At 33.5% G+C, this 25,948-nt stretch overlaps 2 protein-coding genes across 2 annotated transcripts in view; both read right to left on the reverse strand.

The window, feature by feature from the left end:
- LOC133181863 (programmed cell death protein 7-like) overlaps positions 1-25,948 on the reverse strand; it is a 292,001-nt gene that overhangs the window by 75,758 nt on the left and 190,295 nt on the right. The window lies entirely within an intron of this gene.
- On the reverse strand, positions 17,996-23,314 carry LOC133181853 (proton-coupled folate transporter-like). Its single transcript, XM_061316489.1, has 5 exons — positions 22,216-23,314; positions 22,036-22,119; positions 21,762-21,918; positions 21,450-21,519; positions 17,996-20,790 (listed from the first exon to the last, which is right to left on the reverse strand). The coding sequence occupies exons 1-5, from the start codon at positions 23,309-23,311 to the stop codon at positions 20,755-20,757; spliced, it is 1,443 nt and encodes a 480-aa protein (XP_061172473.1). The 5' UTR covers positions 23,312-23,314; the 3' UTR covers positions 17,996-20,754.

The raw sequence follows: 25,948 nt of genomic DNA on the forward strand, positions 1-25,948 counted from the left end.
CAAAAAAATAATGTTATATTGTCAAATGCATCGAAATGAGGAAACGACTAATTTAATTGAACAATATTGAAACATATATTCTATTAATTTTTTGGTACATATATCTTGCTATATCTTTGCTCAAGAAAAGACGCTTTTTATTGTTCTAAATCGTTCTTGAAATCAAACATAAACATAATTCTAGTATTTGGAGTCAGCCATCATCGACACATACAGTATACGAATCAAATTGTTAATTTAAAATGTTGCATCCAATCAGTATCTGGTGATTTTTTGTTGCATAATTCTACTCACGTTCAGTTGTTGAACTATAAACTTTAAATATTTTAAATAGAAACAGGTATCATTTAAGAAGATGCTGGAGTTCATAATTGACATTATCTAAGTTGTATTTGGAGATCAGATTTTCCATGCAACTATATTGGAATTTATGATTGGCACTTATTATGCGCCATTATTAGCCGACCTGACCCCAAGACCATAAACTGAGAATAGACTTAAGTCAAAATTTAAAATCAGTATAACTTTTGAAATAGATTTAAAAATAGAACAAAATTTTTATAATGTGTTTGTATTAAAATATTTTAGAAAGTTGCAAGTTTTTAAGCATGTTGGTTAAATAATAATTAGAACATTCAAAATCTAAATTTCTCTAATTATGAAAAACGAGAAAATAATGAACAGTGATCGATAAAATCGTGCAAAATAAAAAAAAAAATACATATATATAATACGCATACCTTCACTGGCACATTGTTCAGTATATGCTGTTCGTAAGTCCAACAATGATCATTTCATTACAGTCTATTTCCTAACAACGTTCGACTTCCACTTCCCAAAAAGAATTTTCATATCTTTCGAAAGATATTTGATCATATTTCATTATATCATTAATAATAATTATGCATAATTCTTACGATTCATGTACCTAACTATAAAATAATTGGAGGGTCACTTTGACAGGGACTTGTGTTACGGTGTACTAACCTATCCCGTTGTTGTTAAAACAACATGTCTGTGCTTTGGGGGGTAGGCCTATTGTCTCACCTGACGAAACTTGAAGTCGCATATCCCCCGTGTTTTTATAACCATCGTTTCTTATCCAGTTAAAGACTAACGATTATTTCATTCTACTTGATATTACCCCGGGGTTAACACTGGTTAATGAAGATGTGCATTAATTGGCAAAATCAAACCAAAGTCAATAGAGTTGAACATTTTAAGCAATAAAATACCCCCTCCCCCCAAAAAGGAAAAAATTATAAATGGTGTTGTTGTATTTTTGGTGGGTGGGGTATAGCAAAATTATGCTGATACATGTCAAATAGTTTAAAAAGTACTGATCTTGTAGACTTTCCTCCCGCATTAATATTTTTTCCCGGAAAAAAGAGCTTGGGTTTAAAGACCCCTCCCCTTTTGGAAAATGAGCCTAGCATAGGATTTTATTTCCGGGATTTTTTTTTTTAAATATTGTTTATTTCATTCCCTAAATTTTGTAGTTTTCATTTCTGACGTTTTAAAATTTTCATCTCTGACATTTATCATCATAAAGTACTTTTCCGACAATGAAAACAAAATTGAAATTTCCCTTATAAAAAAATTAAAGAATAAATCAAGAATAATTCATTGATTTCCAAATAATAAGTTCTGCTTATATTTAAAAGAATCTTATGACGATTTTATCCTCGGACACATGTAAGTGTAAGTTGTGAATTTTTGTTCATCTTTTCAAATCAAGATAATCAGACTGAATTTGAGATCAGAAAGGTTTAGGTAGAATTTATGACATACAGAAACTATGTTTGACGGAATAAAGTAATCAAAGTTGAGGAGATTCTGTTTTTCGGTGCTTTCAAACACATATAATTCATTGGGCATTAAAATTTGGTGATCAAAAATTGCATGTTTTATTATTGAAATTATTGCATTTTATTACTAAACTTTGTATTTTTACTAGACTTAGTGTTGACTGTATTGTAAAATGAAAACAAAAAATGTCGGAAATGCAATGCAAAATTTCGGAAATGACATGCAGCGAGCTTGGAAGAAACAACCCCGGCTTTATTATCCACCATAGGAAATACTCAGTACGCTTCAGTACAGAATTTTCTCCTTTTCCACCTTCTTACTAGGGAGAATCTTATCCACCCATACTATTTACAGAAGGGTTTTACAGAGCAACTTGACATGTATTTCCCCCTAAAATAAAAAGGAAAGTGTCTGTTGAGATCGTGACTGATATAAAAATTCATAAAACACCACCAAGTCGTGTTCTTTTGTTATTATTTTTTATATTTATTTTGATTTTGGTTTAAATTAGATTTTCTACGACTTTAAGCGGCTATTTCTTTTTTATTTATGTGTGTGTGAGGGGGGAGGGGGGGGGGAGTTATAGTTCATCAACATTACTAATTAAATAATAATATATATCCTTGGTCCCTTCAGACAGATGTTTATGGTTGCATATAGATATACAATACAGTAGACACATCTCCTGCAAAAGTACATAGAGTGGATAATTAATTGACATTAAAGTTTTGTCTTTTTGTCAGCATATTAAATGAAAAAATGTACACTACTACATGTAGTATATATGCAATTCTTATGCACAATTAGGCCATTCCAAGAGTTTTCTAAGTTAATTTAGCGTCCATCCTAAAATTAAAAACCTAATTATCTTTTTACCCTGGAAAAACACACGAACCAAGAAAGAAAAAAAAACAATAGGAACTTACAGCATTTCCATAATTTTTGCTTTGTAAGTGAGATACATGTATGTGGGAAAAAAGAAAAACAGAGGGCGGACCTTTTATTATACTGCGTTTTAAGGTCCCCCCTGCCATTCTAACGAGTTTTTTTTTTTACGCTACGATAACTTTTAATAAACTCTGTTCAAAATATTCGCCTTGTAATAGTAAGATATCTGAAATACAGAGGGCGGACCTTTTATTATACTGCGTTTTAAGGTCCGCCCTGCCTCTTTCTCTAGTTTGTATGCTACGAAAATAAACCCTATTCAAAATTTCCGCCTTGTAATAGTAAGGTATCTGAAATATAGAGGGCGGACCTTTTATTATACTGCGTTTTAAAGGTCCGCCCTATCTCTAGTTTGTATGCTACGAAAATAAACCTTGTTCAAAATTTTCGCCTTGTAATAGTACGATATCTGAAAAACAGATCTAGAGGGCAGACCTTTTATTATACTGCGTTTTAAGGTCCGCCCAGCCATTTTGACTAGTTTTTATGTTACGAAAATAAACCTTGTCCAAAATGTTTTCTTTCTAACAGTAAAACATCTGAATTATAGATGGCGGACCTTTAAATATACTGCGTTTTAAGGTCCGCCCCGCCTCTTTCTCTATAGATTTATTCTACGAAAATAAACCCTGTTCAAAATTTTCGCCTTGTAATAGTAAGATATCTGAAATATAGAGGGCGGACCTTTAAATATACTGCGTTTTAAGGTCCGCCCTGTCTCTTTCTCTACTTTGTATGCTACGAAAATAAACCCCGTTCAAAATTTTCGCCTTGTAATAGTATGATATCTGAAATATAGAGGGCGGACCTTTTATTATATTGCGTTTTAAGGTCCGCCCTGTCTCTTTCTCTAGTTTTTATTCTACGAAAATAAACCCTGTTCAAAATTTTCGCCTTGTAATAGTATGATATCTGAAATATAGAGGGCGGACCTTTTGTTATACTGCGTTTTAAGGTCCGCCCTGTCTCTTTCTCTAGTTTGTATGCTACGAAAATAAACCCCGTTCAAAATTTTCGCCTTGTAATAGTAAGATATCTGAAATATAGAGGGCGGACCTTTTATTATATTGCGTTTTAAGGTCCGCCCTGTCTCTCTCTCTAATTTTTATGCTACGAAAATAAACCCTGTTCAAAATTTTCGCCTTGTAATAGTAAGATATCTGAAATATAGAGGGCGGACCTTTTGTTATACTGCGTTTTAAGGTCCGCCCTGTCTCTCTCTCTAATTTTTATGCTACGAAAATAAACCTTGTTCAAAATTTTCGCCTTGTAATAGTAAGATATCTGAAATATAGAGGGCGGACCTTTTGTTATACTGCGTTTTAAGGTCCGCCCTGTCTCTTTCTCTAGTTTGTATGCTACGAAAATAAACTCCGTTCAAAATTTACGCCTTGTTATAGTAAGATATCTGAAATATAGAGGGCGGACCTTTAAATATATTGCGTTTTAAGGTCCGCCCTGTCTCTCTCTCTCTCTAATTTTTATGCTACGAAAATAAACCCTGTTCAAAATTTTCGCCTTGTAATAGTAAGATATCTGAAATATAGAGGGCGGACCTTTTGTTATACTGCGTTTTAAGGTCCGCCCTGTCTCTTCTCTAATTTTTATGCTACGAAAATAAACCCCGTTCAAAATTTTCGCCTTGTAATAGTAAGATATCTGAAATATAGAGGGCGGACCTTTTGTTATACTGCGTTTTGAGGTCCGCCCTGCCATTTTGACTAGTTTTTATGTTACGGAAATAAACCTTGTCCAAAATGTTTTCTTTCTAACAGTAAGGCATCTGAATTATAGATGGCGGACCTTTAAATATACTGCGTTTTAAGGTCCGCCCTGTCTCTTTCTCTAGATTTTATGCTACGAAAATAAACCCTGTTCAAAATTTTCGCCTTGTAATAGTAAGATATCTGAAATATAGAGGGCGGACCTTTTATTATACTGCGTTTTAAAGTCCGCCCTGTCATTTTGACTAGTTTTTATGTTACGGAAATAAACCCTGTCCAAAATGTTTGCTTTCTAATGGTAAAATATCTGAAAAACAGAGGGCGGACCTTTTATTATACTGCGTTTTAAGGTCCGCCCTGTCTCTTTCTCTCGTTTGTATGGTACGAAAATAAACCCCGTTCAAAATTTTCGCCTTGTAATAGTAAGATATCTGAAATATAGAGGGCGGACCTTTTATTATATTGCGTTTTAAGGTCCGCCCTGTCTCTTTCTCTAGTTTGTATGCTACGAAAATAAACCTTGTTCAAAATTTTCGCCTTGTAATAGTAAGATATCTGAAATATAGAGGGCGGACCTTTTATTATATTGCGTTTTAAGGTCCGCCCTGTCTCTTTCTCTAATTTTTATGCTACGAAAATAAACCCTATTCAAAATTTCCGCCTTGTAATAGTAAGGTATCTGAAATATAGAGGGCGGACCTTTTGTTATACTGCGTTTTAAGGTCCGCCCTGTCTCTTTCTCTAGTTTGTATGCTACGAAAATAAACCCTGTTCAAAATTTTCGCCTTGTAATAGTACGATATCTGAAAAACAGATCTAGAGGGCAGACCTTTTATTATACTGCGTTTTAAGGTCCGCCCTGCCATTTTGACTAGTTTTTATGTTACGGAAGTAAACCCTGTCCAAAATGTTTGCTTTCTAATGGTAAAATATCTGAAAAACAGAGGGCAGACCTTTTATTATACTGCGTTTTAAGGTCCGCCCTGTCTCTTTCTCTCGTTTGTATGCTACGAAAATAAACCCTGTTCAAAATTTTCGCCTTGTAATAGTAAGATATCTGAAATATAGAGGGCGGACCTTTTATTATATTGCGTTTTAAGGTCCGCCCTGTCTCTTTCTCTAGTTTGTATGCTACGAAAATAAACCCCGTTCAAAATTTTCGCCTTGTAATAGTAAGATATCTGAAATATAGAGGGCGGACCTTTTATTATATTGCGTTTTAAGGTCCGCCCTGTCTCTTTCTCTAATTTTTATGCTACGAAAATAAACCCTATTCAAAATTTCCGCCTTGTAATAGTAAGGTATCTGAAATATAGAGGGCGGACCTTTTGTTATACTGCGTTTTAAGGTCCGCCCTGTCTCTTTCTCTAGTTTGTATGCTACGAAAATAAACCCTGTTCAAAATTTTCGCCTTGTAATAGTACGATATCTGAAAAACAGATCTAGAGGGCAGACCTTTTATTATACTGCGTTTTAAGGTCCGCCCTGCCATTTTGACTAGTTTTTATGTTACGGAAATAAACCCTGTCCAAAATGTTTGCTTTCTAATGGTAAAATATCTGAAAAACAGAGGGCAGACCTTTTATTATACTGGGTTTTAAGGCCCGCCCTGCCTCTTTCTCTAGTTTGTATGCTACGAAAATAAACCCTATTCAAAATGTTCGCCTTTTAATAGTAAGGTATCTGAAATATAGAGGGCGGACCTTTTATTATACTGCGTTGTAAGGTCCGCCCTGCCCCTTTTTCTATTTTTCATGCTACAGAAAAAAAAACCCTGTCTATAATTTTCTCTTTGTAATAAATAGATCAAAACGGGGGATTAAGGTTTTACATAGGAATATCTAGGAAAAAGTCTTCAAAAATCTTCTTCTTAAGAACAACAATGTCATGATTAGTCATATTAATATGGAAGCATCATCAGTTAGTGTAGATGTACGTTTGTTCAAATCATGACCCCCGGGGTAGGGTGGGGTCACAATGGGGGATCAAAGTTTTACATAGGATATATATATATATATATATATATATATATATATATATATATATATATATATATATATATATATATATATATATATATATATATATATATATATATCGAAAAATCTTCTCCACAAGAACAGCAAAGCCATCTTTATTCAGATTGATATGGAAACATCCTCAGTTATTGTAGATTCAGATTTGTTTAAACCATGATAACAGGTCATATAAAATTAATTTTCCGCCGGAATATGGCTGAAATATAGCCGACTCGGCGTTAAACCCTAATCAATCAATCAAACCATGACCCCCTAGGGGTAGGATGGGCCACAATGCACTATCAGGGTTTAGCATGTGAATGTATAGGAAAAAAATTCTAAAACCTTTTTTTCAGGAACAACAAAGCCATGTTTAGTCACATTGATATAGAAGTATCTTGAGGTAGTGTAAATTCAAGTTTGTTTAAATCATGACCCCGAGGGTAGGGTGGGGCTAGCGCTATATCTATAAAAATCATGACACCTGGGGTAGGGTGGGGTCACAATAGTGATTAATGTTTTACATTGGAAGATATGTTAGAATAAATTTGCTGATGAAAAACAGCAGGGCCTTATTGACTCAGGTGAGCGTTGTGGCCCATGGGCCTCTTATTTTTTGTCAAGGTCTTGGAAAATCGTAAGACGATTCTTTTATAAAAGGCAGTGACGAATCTGAATGTATAATGGTAGTACAATGTATATTTATCTAGAATATATTCACCACATACAATCAAAAGATATGTTCAGATTTATTATCCATGTATATCACAAAAATGTTGTGTTAGAATGATCATTAGTTGTACTGTATCCGTATCTATAGACTTTGATTCATATAGCATGAAAAAGAGGGAGTATTTGTTTCTGTATTCATACAATGAATTGGGAAAATAATCACCTTAAAAATAAGAAAGGGGTTCATCAACACTACGTACATAATGTATGTGGTAAATGCCTTGTGTGACAAGTAAAAAGAAATCTGTAATACACCAGATGGTGTTTATTTTCTACGTACTTGATACGCAAGGAGCAGATGGAAATTTAAAGAAGGTGTTATTGCCACCCCTCCCCCTCTTCCTCACCTGAGATGCAATGTATTACCGGAAATTTCTCCAGCCACTACCGAAATTATTCATATAACATGCGCAGATGGGGGGGGGGGGGTCGGGGGAACCCCCCCCATCTGGAATTTGCAGAGTTATTAAAAGTATATACTGAAGTAAATAAAAAATGACTTTGGGCCCCCTTAGAAAACGTGGACCCTACCATCACCACCACGAAATAGGTGTTTTTCACGTTTTGGAAATGGAATTGGTGTTTACGGGTTTTTTTCTTCCTTGTCAAATATTTTTGGGTTAGAAATTTTTTTGACTGGGATGCCCCCCCCCCCCCCCGGAAAAATTCTTGATCCGCGCCTGTATAATCATTATTCAAAATTGTTAGGTAATATCCGAAACAACATATGTGCAATGTATAGCATTTATGAAAATCGAACTTCAAAAATTCTGTCATGAGTACATGAGACCGATTGTATTATTTCCTCCATGGTTACCACGGAGAACGACTGAGGACTTCGAAAAGGATAATTTAAGGAGATTGGCAAAGTTCCTAGCTTTCGTAAAGAATTTTTCAAAAACTCTTGAGCAGGTGTAGTGGTACTAAACAATACACACTATTGGTTTTCACCGCGTAGAAAATTCTACACGGGAGATCACTCTCAATCAAGCTCCAGACAGCTCAGTATTACTCCATATCATTATTCGTAGGGAAAGAAGTCCCGGAGAGTATGGAGTACATGTATGACTCTCAGTCATACTCCATACAGTGTCAATTCTCCGGGACTACTAGGTATGGAGTTGTAGCGTAACGTAATACTGAGCTGTCTGCAGCTTGGACTCTCATGATGGAAAACCCCATGAATTACCTTTTTTCTCCGGATAACCGTGAGTTGCCACTTTCCATAAATGAATAAAATAAATAATCATAAATAATCAGCGTTTTATAAAAGAAATATATTTTTGATTTAAAATTAGACTGAAACGCTTCTAGTCGACATCAAGAAAATGTACATATCATGTACAATGTAGCTTGAAATGGGAAATATGACGCACGCTTGACAACGTCCCCAGAAACAATCAGTCAGTATATTTCTGGGTGCATTTGTTGGGGGGGGGGGGGGTTATAGCACAAATTAATGTAGAAAATAGAAATTCCTTGATACGCAAAAAAAGGAAGAGGATCAACTGATGTTCCCTCCCCCTTCCCCCGTTCATACAGACGTGAGATACATAAATGACTTGTATATAGAACTGGACATTCAACTTTGCCCAAAATGCTTCATGTCGGTAATAAAAGAAAATATTTTACAATAATGATTTCAAATTTTAATCTGTCATACAATACAGCCTGCTAGATTATCCCACAGTCTGTCTATTATAGTCACAGTAAAATGTGTAATTTCTTTTTCTTTCTTTTTCTTTTGGCAAAAAAAAAAAAAAAAAAAAAAAAAAAAAAAAAAAATACAAAAATGAAATATTATTTCATATGTAGTTCATTATGACGAGGAAGAGTGATATTTTTATAAGAAAGAATTAAATCCAAACCATGATTATACTTTAAATCTGATGTATATGTTTTCAATATTGAATTACCTGTTTTAAGCTTTAACATTACATGTATTTTGTTTGTGCAGTAAATACAGATCGAATACAACATTAGGCTATATATTACCCTATCCACAAATAAAGGGCAAAATATTATTATAAACTGAAAACAAGTTAATTGTTAAAACTAAAGGGAAGCATATACATATTTTTATTTTTTATCGGTCTTAGTATTAAACTCTACATGCACTTGGAATAAGAAATTTCTTTAAATATTGTAATAAAAATAGACTATATATAATTATATAATTATATCACAATTTTGATGTGTACGCATGAATATCATAATAGTATTATAATTTCTTCTTCACCATAATTTATTAAACTAGAGAATTCATATCTATTGATTTAAAGCAAACACATGACCATTACATTGTCATTGCTATCTGCCGCGGACTCTACCAGCAGGTACCTGTCAGGTATACGAATACTTCACACCCCCATTGTTTTATTGCCTATACACACCGGCAGATTTCACACCTTTAATCATCCTAATTTACACAAAGCAAATGCTGGGGAAAAACAAACACAAGCCCAATAAATGCGACATTTTTTTTTTTAAATCATTGCCCTAAACGGTATTGCTAAAAGCACACTAAACATGGAGTAGCAATTCCTGCCCTGAAAGATATATTGTACAAAAAAATAAACACAACAGCTAGGGCAAATCCTTAATCTTTCTTCATATGATGTAAACAAACTCTCTTTAATTTTATGTGTTTAAGTCAAGATTAAAACATTTTGCACCACCCGGACCTTTAAACTTAGGCGGACCTTTTCTTATACGGGCCGGACCTTTTCTTATAAAAGGCGGACCTTATATGTTATCGTATTAGGTCCCCCCGGACCTTTAAACGAGGCGGACCAAATATTATGCGACATCGGTCACTACGGCATTAGCTCCGTGTATTGAGCAGGTAGACGGAATGTTCCGTAGTCAAATATAGTAGAAAAACCTCGCAATTAGCATGAAACACGTCAGCCAAAATACGACCTAATGATAGGTTATATTTACTAACAAGGTTATCAAAACGACCCTAGAATTTACGAAATGCTGACTTTAAATGAGGTTGTTGAAATCCCTGTAACATCAACTTTTCTGTCAGTATTCTGCCTCGGTTTAAAAGTTGATTCTACTCAGAGGATGCACTTGAGTATCAAATAAATTGGAAGACGTAAACAGCATATGATACTTAAAAACTCCAGGGAATTATAAGAAAATTTGAAATCACAAAATTTTATTAAAATCAATGACATCAAAACGTATTTTGAACATTTTATACAACCATTCCTCACGATAAATTAAAGTCAATGTTTTTTGACATCATAGACAGCTGCTTTTTCAATAGAAATGGAACTCGTAAATATACTTACCTTGTCATTGGTCAATTGCAAATTTATGTTAGTGATTTTAAATTTTCGTAAAGTTCTTTGGAGTCTTTGAGAATCAATATTTGAGGTTTTGCAATTTTTAGTAGAACATTTGGAAATGGAACAGATATCTCTGTTATTGAGGGTTCACTATATATTTCTCCCAGTTATAGTTTATAACAATGTTATTGACGGTTCACTATAATTTCCTTCCGGTAATGGTTTATCTGTTAGTGCTATTCAGAGTTCCCTTTGATGCTATACCCCCTCTTGTTATAGTTTATGCTATTAAGAGTTCACTATGATGTTATTCATGGTTCACTATGATGCTATATTCCATCCATTATAGTTTTTTATGTTCTTCAGGGTTCCCTATGATGTTATACATGTATCCCCTTCCGTTATACCGGGTAGTTTATGATATTCAAAGTTCTCTATGATGTTTTTAAGGGTTTACTATGATGCTATATCCCCACCTGTTATAGTTTTTATGTTATTCAGACATCACTATCATGTTATTCAGGGTTCACTATGGTCACATGATACTACATTCCATTCAGCTATAGTTTTAATGCTATTCAGAGTTCACTGTGATGTTATTCATGGTTCACTATGATGCTGTATTCCCTCCGGTTATAATTTTGCACAGAGTCCTTAACTAGAAACCTGCAAAGGAAATTCCATTCATTTAACATAAAATATTCTACTTCTGAAAAGATAAGGGTTATTTTTCTCCACTTGTTGAGATTCACTGAAAATGAACATTAATCCATCTGAAGGAAAATGCGTTTTATGATTAATTATCTGAAAAAAATCTTCTTTGTTAATTTTCATACTAGTAGTTTCTATTCGCTGATTTACAGATGAAAAATCTAGAAGGTTAAAGTTAATTTACATTCATCCCTATCATAAATTTTCAATTTAACTCAGTGAGGTGGGAAGTCTTCCAAACATTACTTAATTATTCATCGAGAATTTAAATTTATTTAATAAAGCAAGTGGTTATACATATTTCTTCTGAAGCAATATAAAAATCCAGGATTTACAGTACAATAATAAGCATTAATCTGTTTTACAGGAATACATACATGCACTTACAATAATAGTAAAACCGCTAATAAGAGAATCCCCGAAAACACTAGGTACACCGTTCCTCTGTAGAAAGACACGGTTTCTGAGTAGATAGCGCCACCTAGGACGGAACTGCACAGGTTACAGATATTCTCTACTATGGCTAGACTACCAAACAACATACCTATATATATAAAAAAAAACATAATTTCATCATTACATGTACAGATATTTCAATGTAAGAATGGCTCTAATGACTCATCCTAATTAGGGGCAAAGATAAAAAAGTCAACAATGTTGACATCTAGACTTGTTAAAAAATCAAATATGTTTCTATCCTCAAGAATACCCTTTTAATGAAACAAGCTATTTAATCACTTTATTTCACGAACAAAATGTTTAAGTGAAAAAAAACCTATGTTTAACACCAATCACCTGAGCTTTAAAACATTTTAAACCACAATATCGCCTTGACAGATTATAAACCATATTGTTCTTGAGAAATTATTGTCACCCTCATCTAGTAGCGTGTTCCTTTCTTAGGAACCGAACCCTGATTTCACAGATAATGAAAAACTTAAATTTACACTACACTAGTATCCCTGAAAATCGATTATATATTATGCTTTTTTCTTAGAGATTTTTTTTGATTATCGTTTTAATTGATTTAAAAATATGAGCCTGTATATTGCGGTTCTAGCGCGTATCAAAAGGCACCTAAAATCTATACAACATGAAGATGCATATAAACTTTTAGTGACTGTGGCGCAACATTTCAGAACAGACAATTATCCATTAGGCCTATAATTTTAGCTAAAATAGTGTACCCCGTCCCAGCCATGGGGATCGTGAATGATATAAACAATACTCACTGCATCTGGATGTTGGCATTCCCTTATTTCATGATAGAATTAAAAACTAACAGGAATGGGGTCCTATAAACAATACTCACTACATCTGGATGTTGGCATTTACTTATTTCATGATAGAATTAAAAACTATAAAGAATGGGGGGGGGGGGGGTGTCCTTGTAAATCAGCTAAAAACAATACAATATCTATTGTCCAACATTTAGAATTCTGTACAGTATAATTAATGATGTACCTTGTTTGTGGGGAGGAGTCATCTTGGACATAATGCCTCTGATCATAGGTACTGAGCTCACCCCCACAGCACCAATGGCAGCCGCTGTTAAGAAAATGGTCAAAAGGTTACAGTTAGCCACACAGCTAAGAATTTATTTAGAGGGTTCTCCATAAAAGTTTGGTTGAACGATTCTCAACATAAAGCACTATAATTTATGTGTAAAATTAACATGTACATAGAACATTTTAGCTCATAATATATAAACATACATATATAGCTTTTTGCTCTCATCCTACTAACCTGTATATACACCCTTTTTCTCATCCTACTAACCTGTATATACACCCTTTTTCTCATCCTACTAACCTGTATATACACCCTTTTTCTCATCCTACTAACCTGTATATACATCCTTTTTCTCATCCTACTAACCTGTATATACATCCTTTTTCTCATCCTACTAACCTGTATATACACCCTTTTTCTCATCCTACTAACCTGTATATACATCCTTTTTCTCATCCTACTAACCTGTATATACATCCTTTTTCGAAGAAGCTGTTCCAAATAAAACGAAGCAGCACATGTCTGAAATAGCCCCAATAAAGGCAATACTTTCATCTGAGATGCATCTATGCAATAGCTTTATAACAATTAAAATCCCTATCTCTGAAAAGATGGTTTTCGATGTTTCAAATAAACTGACTGTTTTGGGGTTGAAGCAAAATGGAGAATCTCTGATATATAATGATTCTATAGCAAATGCACCGTGCTTGGCCAACATTATGAACATAAACGAAGAGAGAGCAGTCAGATATTTCCGCCTTGTCAACTCTGGATAATTCGGGTCTTCTTTAAAATATAGTTTTAAAATCTCTTTAAAATTCCCAATGCAACTTAAGTTAGTTTTCTTTCTTTGCGATTTGAGCAATGTTTCCGGAATAAAGCATGTGATCATGAATGCTGAGGCCGACATCCCACAGGATATTGCCATGGAATATTCGTATCCCCAATACGCAATCACATAGGCAGAACTAAATGTCCCCAAAGAAAATCCAACACTGTACATAAAGCTGAACACAGCGATTAAATAGGATCTGGACTTTCCTGCTTTCGTAAGGTCAGAAACAACGGTCATAGCAATGGCTAGTTGAGCAAACCAGCTACCACTGAAACCTTCTACCAATGCAAATGGTATGAAAAGATAAAGATCCCATTGAAAAATGATGGCCAAGGTCATGAGAAGTTGCTTAATACAAACACCAAACGATCCAACGAAAAGAAATGGCCTTCGTCCAATCGAATCGCTCAACGGTGAGAACAACATACTGGAAAGAATGAGCGGAACTCCCTGGGTTATTGATATGTACACATCCCATTCAGACACTAACTTCTGAACAATTTTCCTTTCCTGATATCTTTGTGACGAGGTATTAGTATCACAAAAAGAGTCGTCACTGGAATTGAAGAGACTAATGTTAGGAAATTTTAGATCCCGGAATGTGTCGCGTCCGTACTCGTTAGCAGTGTCTAAACCTAACACATAGGAGAAAAACAAACAAAAGTCCGCAGCACATAACAAAATAAAAACTCTTAGATAGCCTTCTCTGGTGTCGGATTCTTTCGTCATTTTCTTAAAAAAGTGAACATGCTCTAACTACAAAAATATACAGTGTGCAATATCAAATTTAGGTGCTTTATCAAGGTGTCTGTTGATTTAAATGGGATGTTTGTCAAAATGACCTGTCCTTTGGTCATTTTTCGGACAGCCGATAACGGATGTAATGATGTATGTCTGAATTATGATATCCAGATAATTGTTTTATTATCTTAAAGTACAACAAAGTAAAACTCTGTCTCACAACGGAAAACTAATCATAAAGTACGTGTTATTTTATTTTTTTAAAATACATTAAATTGAGTCCTTAGTAGATTTTTTTAAAGCATAATACTTGAGGACATGATTTTCCCTTGATATTCATTGCAAGTAATCAATTGATTCTTGAATATAGACTTCAAGTTAAAGTTACAAAAATTAAACATTTTTAATAGCTTATACAAAAGTTTACTGTATTATTTTTGTGCAAGATAAATTCGTGGCTTGTAAAAGTTCCATTTGCCATGTTGGCAAGAGAAATACAGATGTTTTAAAAGCAATACGCAATTCACCTGGTCTTATAAACTTCATGAAAAGCCCAATTCATACCACCAAAAGTTGATGTAGTCAGACGTATATCAATTAAAGCAAGCAGAATGCCGTATATATATATATTTTTTTTAATTTTTATCAAGTTCCATTCAAACATTTGCTTAATTCTTACTATTTCCTGATTGCAGCAAACATTGTTATGACCTTTTGCTGTCCCTCCACGCTTTTGTCCACTTACCCTCCCTTTTGAGATAAAGTCCTATCATCGACAAGCACTAGAGTACAAAGCTTGATCTTGTCTAAGATCCTTTTTCAGGCAGAAGGTCGGAGGCCGCTTTAAGGTCCTCCGTGGGTCCAGACTGAAGCCCTGTTGTGGCCCAAGGGGTAAAGTTCCAGGAAGCCCCTGGGTTTGGGACAGTAATTAACACTTGAATAAACATATGGAATATTTAATCATTACAGCAAACAGTGGTGGTAAGGGACAGTCTATTTTTGGACATTAAGAAAATTATGACGTATAAAGGTGTAAATGTTGAGTTTATTTCTTTGTATAAAGGTGTAAATGTTGAGTTTATTCACTTCACTTCCAACATAGGATATCAGTCATTTACCTCCTTGAAAAAATGTTTAAAGACAACGAAATTTTCAAAACAAAAATAACACTGTTGTTTACTTGAATAGGGAAATGAATTTGTTTGCCTAATAAAATTTTAAAGATGCTTTAACTGATTACAAATTGAGTAATATACTGTGGATTTCAATTTATTTTAGATCGAAGGGTGGATTACTATAACTTTATAAACAGAAGTCTCTGACAAGACTGTAGCTCTACTGGTTTGTACTTATACCAAAGGAAGAAAAAAGTAGCACTTGGACTTGAAACTTTGCAACAGCAATAAATAGAATAATGATCCTTGGTTTAGTCTCTTTTTGTGGCAAGATTTATTGCAATCAGACTAAAACTGTAGAAGGAGCAGCCTTTTAAAAGAACTTTACAGAAATTTCGATTTTAGTAACCATGGCAACATCATTCAACAAAATCAAAAACAATAAAGACAATTATGTATCTTAGTGTGCCAAGTTATACTGAAATCAGATCAAAACTGTAGGAGGAGTAGCATTTTGAAAGTATTTCAAGGAAATTTCTATTTTAGTAACCATGGCAACAACATTCATCGAAATCAAAAACCGATATACAGAATTATGTATCTTAGTGTAGTCTTCTTGTGTGCCAAGTTATACCGAAATCAGACCAAAACTGTAGGAGGAGTAGGGTTTTGAAAGAGTTTCACAGAAATTTCTATTTTTAGTAACCATGGCAACACCATTCATCGAAATCAAAAATTGATATATAGAATTATGTATCTTAGTGTAGTCTACTTGTGTGCTAAGTTATATTGAGATCAGACCAAAACTGTAGGAGGAGTTGCATTTTGAAAGTACTTCCCAGAAATTTCTATTTTTTTTTAGTAACCATGGCAACATCGTTCATTGAAATCAAAAACGGATATACTGACTTATGTATCTTAGTGTTGTCTACTTGTGTGCCAAGTTATATTGAAATCGGACTAAAACTATAGAAAAAGTAGCGTTTTGAAAAATTGTTTACAGACGGACAGACAGACATTGGAACATTGTCACACTGTCAGTGCTAGTTCTAACAAGTCCATTTCTTTACAGTGGAATATGCAAGATATTCCACATCTGTGAGTTTTATATCGCTATAAATCTTACCTTTTTGTGAAAATACTTCATCACAACTCGATGCTCCAACTTATCCGTCTCACCGAAAATTCACTATCAACTTGAAGAAATATCTTCTTAACAAAACAACTTATACAAATTGATATCTGATGAATATTGTTGGGACTAAAAGTAGATTTAAGAAATAAAGTTCTGTCACTGACATGAAAAACGTGCAAGGCTACCTTCTTTTTTATCTACACTCTTACCGACCAGTGTCATGGATTTAGAACATAACCTATGGAATATATATTTACCACTGAGTATGCCAGGAAAGAGAAAACAAATATATTATTGTTTGTAGATTTATGCGACAAGTAAATGTTTTAATTTATTTTTAGTCCAGCTGGTCGTTTTACATCTATCAAAACAACCTATCATGCTTCAAGGACCCTCCGTACACTATACACTAAAGAGTTCCAATTCTGTGGTTTTTAGCTCTACTGGTCAGAGACCAGAAGAGCTTATGCGATAGTAAGGTGTCCGTCGTCCGTCCGTCGAGCTGTCCCGACAATATCTGCCTAGGTGGCTACATAATGACACCCCCTTGCATGGAAGACTTGACTCTATAGTGACCCCCCGCCCCTCTCCCGGGGAAGTCTCACTATACAACACCAGGATAAAGGCAGCATGACTCATTACAACTGCACAATCTATGTTTAAGCAGTTAGAGTGATCTGCCCTTAGATCTATATTCTAAGAAAAAGAAATTTACAGTGTATTACTCAATTTGTAATTAATTCAAGTATTCTTAACATTTTAAAAGGCCAAGATAAATAAATTAAACATGTTATTTACATGTATTGTCTTTATGGAAGTAAACAGCAGTGATTTCTATTCACTGATACTGTGTTGTGTTTGAACATTTTTCCTGGGGGCAAATGCCACGTACCATATAGTGAAAATTAAATAGATAAGCTCAATATTAACATCTTTATACAATATATTTTTCTCGATGTCCAAAAAACATTTTGCACTGGTGTAGAGAGGGTCCTTACCAAATTATTTACAGAATGCCTCTTACTATTGATAAGATACTTAGGCACAGGCTAACAAAATTGAAAAATTTAAGTTCTCTGTTCCTGAAAAGAATAATTTGTTTGTAAATTAAATTTTACACCAATTAAAATATTGCTGAAAAGTGCTGCTCTAAATTTGTCTTATGTACCCTACGGAAACCTGGCCAAAGTGTTGACCTCTTCACTCTTGGTTCATTGTTACTCTTAGAATACACTATCTATCTATCTATCATCTCTATCTCTCTCTATATAATTTTATATATAATTGTAGCTTTCAAATTTTCGAACATTTTGAAAGAATAATTCAATGTCTTCACTAAAGAAATCTTTATATCTTTTTTATTTTTATTGTATGGTGGATGAATCCTGAAAATAATTTTTAAAAAATATGGTCCGTATAAATATGTTTATTCTGAATTAAAATAACTTTCAAGACAAGAAAATATATAACAATGAATATCAAAACAAAAGAGTGTGGTATATATAAAAGATACACCACCTAAATTCATAAAAACAGATCTACATGTTTAATTTGTTTAAAATGAATTGCATTAGATTGAAACACATTTCTGATCCTTACGAAGAAAAAAGTAAAAACACAAGATATATTTGTGAAACACTGATGCCCCAGTATGGCAGCTTTTTCAAAAGTAAGTCAAGGTCATGGGGTCAAAGATGTTCATAGCCAAAGAAAGGTCTTGTAATAAAAATATCCAAGTGCAATCTGAGAGCCCTAATACCAACCGTTCAAAAGTTATGGCCAAAGATAAATAAAAGTGGGTCAATCTCCAAGGTTAAGGTTAAGAGGTAAAAAAATTGGTACTCAAAGATAGGCCTGTCACAGGAATACAAAAGTGAAATATGAAGGCCTAATATGGCATCAACCATTCAAAGTTAAGACCAAGGTTAAAGTTTTTCAAATGTAGGTCAAACTCCAATGTCAAAAATGTTGGTACTCAAAGAAAGTTCTTGACACAAAAATTACATGTGAAATATGAAAGCCCTAGCACCAACCCTTCAAAGGTTATGGACAAAGTTTAAGTTTTTTTTTAAAGTAGGTCAAACTCCAATGCAAGACCAAGATCAAAAATATTGATACTCAAAGAAAGGTCTTGTCACAAGGAAAACACATATGATGAAATATGACAGCCCTAGCACCAACAATTCAAAAGTTATAGTCAAGACCAAAGTCGGTACTCAAACAAAGGTCTTATCACAAGGAATATACAAGTGAATATGAAAGCCCTGAGCATCAACATTTAAAAATGTCCAAGGTTAAAGTGTTTGTGGACAAACAGATAAACAGAAAGACAGACATACAGACCGAAAACTATATGCCCCCAAATCTTTTAAATCAGAGGCATAAAAATAAAGTTTCACAATCATTTACTTTTCAGCTGATCACAGTCAACATGAGGCAATTGCACATAACATCACTAATTTAAACATTAATGTACACTTTCCATAAATGGTATTAAAATTTTGCAGACTTAAAGACTTGAGCAGTTTTAAATATTTCATTAAAAAAAGACATCTAGGACTTTTAATGTGTTTGAAATAAACAAAAGGAAATGGTTCATGGACTACAATAATCACATTGTTGATCTTTCTCTTCCTGACAAATAAATGCATGCATATGTAGAATTAAAAAAAAAAATATTGTTGCCACCACCTTTAAAGGACACAACTTCAAAAATTTCAATAGCAGTAATTTGGGAAAATGTCAAGTGTGACTATTACAACATTGTTCATCTTATGAGTAAAATCTAACTAAAATGTTAGCTCATTAATGCCCTTGGTAAGACTTTTCTTAGAATCATTTCCAGTACATACAAATGTGAGGTTTATCAATTAAACAGATTGCAGTCAAAATTAATTTAAATATCTGTCATTAAATACAGTTCATAAAATAGTTTTAAAAATGAAAATCTACAAACATACAATTATTCAAATATTACAATTTATAAGAAAAGAAAATCTAAAAACCAATAAATATAAACAAAAACGGAAAAAAAAAAAAAAAAAAAACATTTAACATCAGAACCATAATAACAGATCTACTGCACGTTGAGAATGAGTTTCATTTTCATGAGTTACATTTTCATTGAAACATATTTCTGACCCTTCGTTTAAAAAAACAACAAAAAACAAGAGGCCCAGGGGCCACATCGCTCACCTGAGCACATTGGGTAGGAAAAAGCAGAAATCAGTTTAGTAATGAAAAGATTAAATACATAAATGATTGCAAATACTACACACATTTTTAATTTTCAAACACTGTTAAATGACCTAACCCAATTTTTCTCTTTTTCTTAATTATCTCCTGTTGGAAGAGGGTGTGACCCTTCATTTGAACAAATTTGAATCCATTTTTTCAAGGATACTTTTTGCCAAATTTGGTTGAAATTGGCCCAGTGGTTCTGGAGAAGAAGATGAAATTGTAAAAAGTTTATGACAACAATGATGACAACAACGACGACAGACATTAGATAAATTTTTATCAGAAAAGCACACTTGAGCCTTCAGCTCAGATGAGCTAAAGCGTAACACAATTTTCAGCTTTTTAGCTGGTCACAATTAAGTCAGTCAGTTGCATGACATAAATACATAGACAATAAATTATACAATCTGATCTCAAGTCATTTAATAATTTGTTTAACAAACACAAAATGCACAACATAAGGTATAATTATTACCACTCATAACCACTAGTTATTTTGTTGGTGATAAGAAAATTGTTAAAATGAGAAAAAAATCTCTGGTTATAAAATATAAATGTCCTTGTTTAGTGTTTTAAAAAATCTCTGGAAAACTCAAAAATATGAAATTGATTTAAAGAGCTTGCCACAAGTTTATGAGTTCAGAGCATAGCACTGATACAAATGTAATTTTTTCTAATTTAGGAATTTTTCATTTTCAAAACTTACAAAGCAAATAATAAGAGGTTCGATCATTGTAGAACAAAAAAAAAAATGTCAGCTTAATCTCATAAATAAATTATTTTTCATTTTGTATTTACACCAGGTGTAAATTGCTAATTTACAATATGAAAAGTCAACACAACCTGATATTAATTTTTCAGTTTGAATAAATCAATAAATATAAAGAATACTGTTCAAAGTCTCAAATGATACTGAGCACTAACAGGAAGGCAAGTCAAAAGTAACTTGTGTATTTAGAAGTCACAACTGCCTGGAAAGAATTCAAAGGACAAGATAGGCTAAGACCCCTTTTTTGGCCCCTGGTTTGAGTGTCATTTAGAGTGATGCAACAGTTTATCAGTTAAAAACCTGTTGTCACCCCTGCCTCAAAATGAGTATTAGTTCTAAGTTATGGGATACACAGAGGTCACAGGAAGGTCAGAAAATATGTCAATTTCCGAATTTTCTCATTTTTATGCAAATTTTCATCCATTTTACAGCACATTTTGGTTCAGAAAAGATAGAGCACAAGCTTGCCTATCTACCAATTTTATATATTTCATACACTAGTATCAGATGCATCTTATGTATAAAAATCTCAGGTAGGCAAGCTTGTGCTCTATGTTTCCCGACGTGAAAAGTATCTCAAATTCGACCAGAATTGAGGAAATTCGGGAAAATGTCCAACTTTTGCACCCTCTTGTGGCCTCCGTGTAAGCTTTGAATCAAAATTATTGCTGGTTTTAAAACAAACGTCATTTTAAGTTCTTAACTACAAACTATCAAATTTTAACTGTGTTCTGATTTTTACATCAAATAAGGGGCCAGATTCGGCCATTACCATACCTTGTCCTTAGTGGATAGATTAATGCACTCCTCCAATCATTATATTGTAGTTACCTTTAAAAGCTAAAATTCAAATCAGTTTACTGTTTCACTTGTTGGAATGGGTTCATAGTCGCATTTCTCTCTTCCTCCACGACCGAAAATAACCAGAATTCTAAAAGATAGGAAATATAACCTTTGTAGTATTTTTCATGCAGGAAGCAGCAATTGAAATGGAGCTTATTCATTAAGGAAAAAAGGCATTTGTTTAAAAAGTGTAACAGAAAGTTAAGAAAGAAAAAGTTATAATTAATTTTTTATTTGAAGAATTTTAACCCAATGGCATCTAACATCTCTTTAATGATCTTTATTAATATTACATTTAAGTAGAAAATGTTGTTACATAATTTTACTTACAGTAGTAGAATGAGAGCTAGAGACATACATCCAGCTAACACTAGATATGCCATTCCTCGATAATAAGAGACTGTTGCAGAATATAGAGCTGTTCCAAGTACAGAACCTGAGAGGTTACAGATGTTCTCTATGATTGCTATACTTCCAAACAATGTACCTATATAACCAAAAACTTAAACTAGATACAAAGTCAATGTAACAAAGTTATACAGGTCTCTTAGGCCTATTGAATGTTTCTTTTTCTTTTCCTTTCAGGTACAGTGTGTTAAATTACCTTGTTTGTTTACAGGTGTCATCTTGGACATTATTGCTCTGATCATTGGAATGGAGCACATCCCAATAGCACCAACTACAGCAGCTAGAAAAAAAAATTATCCAGACAATTATAATTGTTATAGTGAGTGTATACATCACCTTTCATTAAAAAAAATCTGTTCTGTAGACGAGGTCTTACCTATGTAAAGGTATTTCTCAGATGGTGCCATTCCAAATAAGATATAATAAGCTAGAGACGAAATTGTGCCAATGAATGCAATTATTTCATCTCTAAAACATTGCTGCATCAGTTTTATTCCAGCTAAAATAATGATTTCTGACAATACAGATTTCAAAGTTTCAAACAAGCTCAGTTTGACTGGATTGAAACAAAATGGTGAATCGATCAGATAAAGTAGTTCAAAAGAAGCACCCAGTCTTGCCAACATAATAAAAGCAAATGCTGAAAGACCCACTATGTACTTCCATCTCTTAGAATCCCTGAAAGATTTGTCCTCTTTAATGTAAAACTGAAGCATCTCTTTTAAGTTGGTAAGGCAGTGAAATTGTACTGTTGAGCGGCGACTAGGAGGCAGGGACTCTGGCATAAAACATATACCAATAACCGATACAAAACATACACTGCTTGACATCGCCATTGCATATGTGTAGCCTAAAGCTTCGATTGCATAGCCAGGTATGAAATTACCAACGGAGTAACCCACTCCAAACACAAAGCTTATAGCAGCAATGAGAAAAGATCTAGACTGTCCAGATGATATATCAGACATTATGGAAAAAGTAATGGCCAACAGAGCCACCCAACTACCAGTGCTTCCCTCTATAAATGTGAAAGCCACAAACAGATAAATATTCCAATCAAATGCAATAGCTAGGGTCATCAAAAACTGTTTTATACAAACACCCGCACCCCCTATAAAAAGGAAAATCTTTCGGCCCACAGAATCACTTAGTGGAGAAAATACAATTGATGCAAAAATTAAAGGGATTCCCTGTGCAAGGTTAATGTACACACTCCATTCCGAGACAACTCTCTGCACCTCTTGTTCGTTTTGATAACTTTCAGAGCTAGTATTCGTTTCACAGTGTGATTTATCTGTTGTATTTAAGTTAGTTTGGTTTGGAAACAGAGATTCACGAAATTTGTCATGCCCATACTCAATTGCTATAAAGAATCCCATAATGTAAGCAAGGAAGAAAAAAAATTCCACGATACACAGTGGGAAAAACTTCCGGAGGTACCCCTCCTCTGTTTCCTGTCTCCGAGATTCCATTCCGAGGTACTAGAAAGTAACTCAATTTAACAATGCATCATACTTGCACACAAACGGTATTATGAGTTTAGAACTGATATGTTAAAATTTAGAACGTATTTCATGAAAGTCTAACCTAATAACCACCTGTTCGCCAGAATTATTAAAAGTTTTTGCACAGTTATCCATTTGAATATCATTGAATTTCCTGTTTCCAGATGTACGCACGGCGAACTATTTTTCCTCTTCCATAGTTGCAAGTGTTCTTTGTAAATAACTTCAGGAACAGACAACTCTAAATTTGTTTATATTCTAAGGTGTAGTAGCTATTTGCGCTATGGCTGATTTGTACCGACGGTCACTTCAAATCCTCAGTAGATCAGAAAATTTTATGAAGGGGGTTTTAAAGATTTCATAGTCTCATTTAATTTTACATTCAGTTACTAAAATCAGGAAGGGGCTATGGACTAAAAGCACTTATGGAGACTCATTTGTGTAAATTTTGCTGTTTCAGTGGTGCACCGGGCGTGTGTGTGTGTGTGTGTGTGTGAGGGGGGGGGGGGGTTATATAATAAAGCAATATTGAAAGCGAAGCAATCCCTCTTATTTGTGTTTCAGTTATTTCTAATAATTAAAGATAAAAATTGTTGACATTCCATTTAATATCGATTTTTGAAGTTAATTACTATTGTGACATTTAATTTCTTTTTTGATTTGCTTGCAGTGGCGTAGCTGCCATTGGGCACTTAAGGCACGTGCCTACACTTAATTTTTTCAGAAAAAACTTAGAAACAATACTGTAAAAAAGAAAGAAAATAAATGACTAAATATCATTTTTGCCATTGATAGAGAGATCATGAATGTATAAATAACCACCGAACAGTGCAAAGTAATAACCTGCAGTAGTTAACCGGCGGTTTCACTATAGGACTTCTTATAAAATGTCTTGAAAATTTCTATATGCAAGTGCATGTAATTAAGTATAGATATAAAAGTCTTCTGACGCTCACAAGATATGTTATGTGTGGTATTAATTTTCATTTTAATTAATAATGAATTAATTTGAATTAACAGCAATTAACTTTTATATGGCTATCTACCCAAATTTACTACTTCTTTTTGGATAGACTAGCTTTTTTCTTAGGAAGTGTCTATCGGCACGACGGTCGTGCCGATTATTTTCGTTATTCGCACGACGGTCGTGCTAATTACAGTTCTTATCCGCACGACACAAGAGAGATAACTCTGTAGTACATTATATACACTTTTCACCAAAAGTTTAATACAAAGTAAAAGAGATGCAATGTAGAACTAATTATAACATTCGGTTAAGTAAAATTTGCTTACGGTGAATTTTCTTCGTGAATCGTCGTGACACAGTATAATAAGAGTTAATTTTTTATTCGTCCTTTATATCATCTCTTGAGTACATGTAACGTACTTCAGACGTTGATTGGAAATTTAAAAAAAAAATATAGCTATCTATTTGCAATAATTTTCTTTCGTTTTTATTCTCTTTCCATATTTTTCCATTTTCTGGATGGTCTTAATAATCTCTCTCTCTCCCTCTCTCCTTCCATACAACCTTCAACCTTCCAGTATACTGTAGACGTATATATATATATATTTTTTAATCAAGGGGATTAATTAATAACGCTATATGTGAAGATTTATCACAGCGTACAAATTTAAAAATCTTTAAGAGTGCAAAGGCAATCCAAAATTCAGATAATTTTATATCCGCGAAATGAACAGAGTTTGCGATTCCATGGAATTGTGACCCCGTGGAAAAAATAACGTTTACATTACTTCACATAGCTATTATAAAATGATTAAAATATTCTGTCGTATTTCCCCTATTTATTTTATTTCAAAATAAATTTTATGTTAAACAGTAAATCAATTAATTTCTAATATATTCATAGAGGATTTTTTTAAGATTTATGCATTATTATATACTTTGATAGTGAACATATATAGTTTCATCTAAACGTTTTCTCATTTAAGTACGTTGATCAAACTTGTTTGGAGTTTTTCAAATATACAGGAACATTTAAATTCATTCAAAAATTCTTTAAAATTAATATGATACGATAAAATCCATGTCCATAAAAGAAAAGATTGATTTTAATTTTAGAGTAGTAAATATAAATATTTAAAAAAAGCATGGTATAGATTCACATCTAGTCTACTTTATTGCAATACTGAGACCGTGATCTTGATTCCGATATAATAATTCACGATCCGCACATGTGTATCATAGGACGCAGACTACCAATTATTTTGCTATAATGTACTCCTTTATAACAAAAAAATTAATTTAAAGAATTTCACTGCCTCAACTCACCTGGAAAATCAGGAAAATTCGAAGTGTACAAGCCATGCTGTGACACTTCAAATAACCCCTACACTGCACGTATTTCAAATCCCCTTAAAATTTGAGAAGCAGATAAAAAAGTCTTTTTTCATACCCTTCCTAAAAGCAAAGATTCCAAGACTGTAATTTTAAAAAAAATTCCTGACATTTTTTTTTCTTTCTAAAATCAACCCATTCCACCCCATACACATTCCAGAGGATTTTAAAGGAAGAAAACCCGGCACCACTTGCACAAAATGGGGCAAATTAGCCATCAGTGTCGGACTGTCCAGAAGCTTTTT

Source organism: Saccostrea echinata, unplaced genomic scaffold (genome assembly GCF_033153115.1).
Source record: "Saccostrea echinata isolate AGI-Se365-2 ecotype Australia unplaced genomic scaffold, CSIRO_AGI_Sech_v1 ptg000009l, whole genome shotgun sequence".
NCBI classification, from domain to species: domain Eukaryota; kingdom Metazoa; phylum Mollusca; class Bivalvia; order Ostreida; family Ostreidae; genus Saccostrea; species Saccostrea echinata.

Bases quoted from the DNA above. Each gene is read 5' to 3' on its own strand.
- LOC133181853 (XM_061316489.1), bottom strand. From the start codon at position 23,311: ATGGAATCTCGGAGACAGGAAACAGAGGAGGGGTACCTCCGGAAGTTT. The intron at 22,120-22,215 runs GTAAGACCTCGT...TTTTTTTTCTAG, and splicing joins TGAGAAATACCTTTACATAG to CTGCTGTAGTTGGTGCTATT. The intron at 20,791-21,449 runs GTAAACTGATTT...AATTCTTTCCAG, and splicing joins CCATTCCAACAAGTGAAACA to GCAGTTGTGACTTCTAAATA.